At 33.9% G+C, this 4,747-nt stretch overlaps 1 protein-coding gene across 2 annotated transcripts; it reads right to left on the reverse strand.

The window, feature by feature from the left end:
• Nucleotides 1-708: 708 nt before the first annotated feature.
• Nucleotides 709-4,344, reverse strand: LOC101497132 (uncharacterized protein At4g38062). 2 transcript variants are annotated; one of them, XM_004509638.4, is made up of 2 exons: nucleotides 4,174-4,344; nucleotides 709-3,291 (listed from the first exon to the last, which is right to left on the reverse strand). In XM_004509638.4, exon 2 carries the CDS (start codon nucleotides 3,249-3,251, stop codon nucleotides 969-971), a length of 2,283 nt encoding a protein of 760 aa, XP_004509695.1. In that variant the 5' UTR covers nucleotides 3,252-3,291; nucleotides 4,174-4,344; the 3' UTR covers nucleotides 709-968. The 2 variants fall into 2 exon arrangements, with proteins under 2 accessions (XP_004509695.1, XP_004509693.1); XM_004509636.4 differs by having other exon boundaries at nucleotides 4,169-4,344.
• Between the last annotated feature and the right edge of the window lie 403 nt (nucleotides 4,345-4,747).

A 4,747-nucleotide genomic window follows, 5' to 3' on the forward strand; every position in this document is an offset into this window, starting at 1 on the left:
CTAACGAAATATTCTTTTATTTTTTGTTCAAAATTAACAGTTGTGAACCATATTGAAGAGTTTATTTTTAATTTTCATTCTTTCAAGGACGGTTGTGAGTGCGCCAGTCATTTTGAAGGACAAAAAATGAGTGTTTACTCCAAATAAATCCTTAAAAAATTGAGAGGATATACTTCCAAAAACAACAAATATTTTTTTATATATGGAACAGAGGGAGTATTTAATCCATTAGAATTTAGGCTGAAACATGATTTGTATTACTAAATCAATAAAAGAGCAGAAACTAATGTTTTCTTATTATAGAAATCAGCAAAACACACCTAGTTTTAATAGAATTGTGCAAACTAGTCGTTCTTCCATTGGGCGTTAATTGGACTGCATAAGTGCAGAATTGTGCAAAATTCAGACAGCATAATTTGGACATACAATAAGCAGAATTCGGACTGCATAAGTGCATAATTGTACAAAATTTGGACTGCAATATGCACATTAAATTTGTGCAGAATTGTAGAATTGCCGAATTGCAGACATATCAGTTAATTGTTTAATATGTTGAAGACCAAGACCACTCACCTTTTCTTAACTCTCCTGCGAAAAAATACCCTTCCATTCTTAGGGGAACGAGGCCCCGATAATCCGAGTCCCAGATAAGTAAAGTCTACCAAGAATAGTTCCAGTTAGAATTGGAACTCTGGTTCTCCTAAAGAGTTATCTTTAACTGAAATTCATTATATACTTGAACTCAATCACTTATTAAGTGCATTAATAATCTAAAATGAACAAGTTAACTATATTTGCTCATTTTTTTCTTAGTGGAACAGCTTCATTGAAGAAAAAAAACAAGTGTACATATAAGGATACAAATGAATTCAATATACAATCCAAAGAAAAAACTGTCATGCTTCAAAACTGCATGACGTTTTTGTTTCACACATCCTATTCCTCTAGCAACTATCTCACCATTTCAACTAACTATTAAGCTCCTTGAATGGAGATCTTACATCAGAAATAGCTTCAACTTTCTTTATACTAGTAGGAGAAACTTGAACTACCATATTCTCTTTAACAAAGAAACTATCATCCCTTTTCAACTTCATTACATCAATTTGCTCCATGCTTCTCAACATGTCTCTCAATTGAGTGTCTGCATTAGAGAACTCGTAGATTCTATCACCCAACCCTTGAACAAAAGCCAACATGTTTTCCCTTTCTAATGAAAGTTTTGATGCATCTTCAAGTAAATCTCTTTTCTCCATTTTGAGTTTCTGAAGCAAAGCATCATAGGTTGTTTCCATGACACCTTTTGCAATCACAACACTCTCAAATTCTCTTCTAAATGATTCTTGTTCAAGTAAAACAACCTCTTTTTGAAGCTCCTCTACAACCTTGTTTTTCTCTTGCTTGAGGCTTTCACTAACAACTACTTGTGCAAGAAGTGAAGTTTCTAGTTCTTTACGCGTCAAATGACTTTCTTCGAGGTCGTTGTTCAAACGTTCGGCAATTGACTTCCATATTTGCAATTCAAATTCCATTTCATTTCTTTCACAAATTATATCATCCAATTCAATGATAGCAATGTCTAAAGCTTCACGTGTTTGTATAAGATGTTCTTTTGAATCACATTCCATCTGCAACATTTTCTCTTCAAGGATCCGATGTCGCACAGTTGATTCCTCCAGCATTTTCTTGTACCTATAGATTTCATTTTGCATTGAGTGCTGCAGTTCATTATTGGATCCATCATAGGACTCAACAACCTCCCTCATCAAACACGTTGCTTTCTCGTGTTCTTCATTGAAGCCTTTCTGAACACCGATCAAAGCATCATCTTTCATCTCCAACTGCTTCATCAGTTGGAAAATCTTCTCTTCATTCTCTTTGTTGATTAGATCCACCTCATTTTTTTCGTTGGCAAGCTTTAATTGAGCCTCATAAATTCCCTCTTTTAACACTAGCAGCATCACAGACATTTCCTCATTCACCAAGCTCATGTCAATGCTTTGACAATGAGACTTTTCCAACTCCATCTGAAGCTCTTCCACTGCTGTGATTTTAGCTTCCAACTCAGACCGACAACCATTCAGATCTCTGGTCGATTGTTCTATCATTGAGTTCCATTCGATTTCTCTAGCCGTAAGAGTTGAGGCACACTCTTTATGTGTTCGTTCTAAATTTCTGAGCTTAGTCCTCAACTTCGACTGCGAATATGAAGCTCCTGCTTCTTGAATTTGAGCTTCCTGTAGTTCTTTGAGTGACATCCTTAACTCCTGATTTTCTTGCTCTAGTTTCTCGATTATGTACTTCGCTTCTTTAATATATGCCTCTTTGGTTTTCAGTGAATATCTCAAATCGGCAACATCTTTGTCCCGGTTGGAGTTTAAGCAATCAAGCTGAAATCTAGCATCCGGGTAGTCACAACCAGCATTTTCAAGCTGCAGTCTAAAATCTGAGACTTCGACTTCGAGTCTCTTTTTTTGGCTTTCTACATGAGCAAGAGCTTGGTGGCAGGTCTGTAATTGATGTTGAAGATCTTCCGATATTCTGATCTGAGAATCTAACTTAATCTGAAGTGAAGACATCTCATCAAGCAATGTAGATTTTTCCATCTCCCATTCCTTCTTGCTAGACTTAAACTGGCCTTTAAGTTTTTCATATGCTTCTTCTAGATGTTTAAACTGCTCCTTCTTCCATTTTAATTGATCTTCTAACTTCACTTTTTCCTCCTCCAACTTCTGAAACATGTCATCTCTTTCACTTGGTTCTTTGGATGATTTTAAATTTTTCCGCGTTTCCAAACACTTGTTCTTTGAAACTGCCAGACAACTTTTCAGACTTTCAATTTCTTTTCTGTATTGACAAATTTGTTGTTCTTGATTCTCTGCCTTGTCATTTGCCTCTTCTAAGGCCAATACCAACCCTCTTTTCTCATCTCCCAACCTTTTAATCTTTCCATCGCAATCCACTCGAAGTTTATCATTTGCAGCACTGAGACGTTTGATGATAGACTCTCGTTCTTTCCATTTCACTTTCAGATCTTCGTACAAAGTCTTTGCCTCGTCGATTTCGTCAGCTTTTTGAAGCAGTTCCTGATCCAACTTCTCGGATTTTAACTTTGCTTCTTGTGTCTGATTGACTTGTGCATTAAGGGATCTTTTCAAATTCTCAAGGGAATCTGTTTTGGCCCTTAATTCTGCCTTCAGTTTCTCAATCTCAGTCTTAGCTTCATCCAGCTCTTCATAAACCTTGTCCATTTCTTTTCACATATAAGAAATTCCAATAAATTCTGTTTTCCTAGCAGTGTGCAAAATGGAAAAAAAAATAGCAGTGTTACTAACTTAATTTGAGAAAACAAAAATGAAAAGATGTTAATAAAATGCCTCATAAGAGAACTTAAAAGGACGATATCCTGAAATTAATTAATTCTGAAACAAGTTAGATTAGTTCTGTCTTTGTGCTGCCAAATTGAAGTGGTCTAGAAACAATGTTTGGAGTGAAAGGTAAAACTGTTACTCAATTATCATCATTTGAGAGTACTTCCTAAAAAATGTGAAAAACTATATGGCACTATTATCAATTTATATACACTACTTACTGTACTTAGTGTATGTTTGGTTCCATTTTTGGAGGTGCCAAAATTTATTCTAGAAGTGAAAAAATGGTTGACATGTTTGAATGTTATTGAGTATAATTGATTTTGTCTCAAGAATTGATTCTAGTTTGAAGTTAGAATTTGTAGCTTTTGATTCCAAGTGTGATTTTTACACCAAAATTTATTATTCAACTCACTTTTACTCGAATGCATCCAAACAAACATAAACTATTTTACATTCAATTTACTTTTAACTAACATCAATTTTAGTCATCGCATAATCAAACTTCTTAAATCATATAAAAGGAACCCCAATATTATTAATATGAAAACCTTAAAGATTCTGAACAGATAGACAACAAGAAATAATGCAAAAATAAAATTTGTATGAGATGCTAGAAAAACATCAAATCTCGTTCCCCTCTAAAATTTAATTATTATCTGATAACATATTCTTTATTTATTTTATCAATTTATCGAATTACATGGCATTGCAAAAACATATACAACATGTAAAACATAGAAAATTGAAAGCAAAAAAACCTAGAAATAACAAAGAAACGAAACCTAGAAACTGACCTTACTTAGAGAGAAGAAAGCAAGTAGTGTGTCGTGTCGTGAATTGGTCGCTGAAAGATTGTGAAAGGAGTTAAATGTGAGAAGAAGAAGGAGAAAGATGAATCAAAGCGACCGTTAGAATGTAACAACCGCTTCATGGGAGGGGGAAAAAGCAAGTAGTTTATGAGAAAGAGTATTGTTGCCAAACTGTTTTGAAATGGATAAACTAGCCGTTGAAAGCTTCTCCCGGGTTAGACTATTTGGGCTGGGCCTACATTTTTTATCGGAAAAATTTACCTTCTACCCATTTCTATACCTATACCCCATAATTTTATGAAAATGCCAATTATATTTTTTTTTATATAATTATTTTATCAATTTAAAGTTACTTTTTTTTTAATCATTTTATTTTTTTTCAGAATTCTTTTTTGAAAATTTCCAATACACACCTTATTTCCGAAAAATTATTTTCAAGTTTTCCGGTACAGAAAATTTTTACCGAAAAAATTTAAGAAAGATTTCTATTACACAAGTGAAAAAATTGTACTACTGGAAAACTTAATTTCCGGTACAGGTGTTTCCGAAAAACTTTATCGGAAA

This window comes from Cicer arietinum, chromosome 7 (assembly GCF_000331145.2).
Source record: "Cicer arietinum cultivar CDC Frontier isolate Library 1 chromosome 7, Cicar.CDCFrontier_v2.0, whole genome shotgun sequence".
Lineage (NCBI taxonomy): Eukaryota > Viridiplantae > Streptophyta > Magnoliopsida > Fabales > Fabaceae > Cicer > Cicer arietinum.

Excerpts from the sequence above, each read along its gene's own strand:
- LOC101497132 (XM_004509638.4), bottom strand. The coding sequence starts at position 3,251 with ATGGACAAGGTTTATGAAGAGCTGGATGAAGCTAAGACTGAGATTGAG.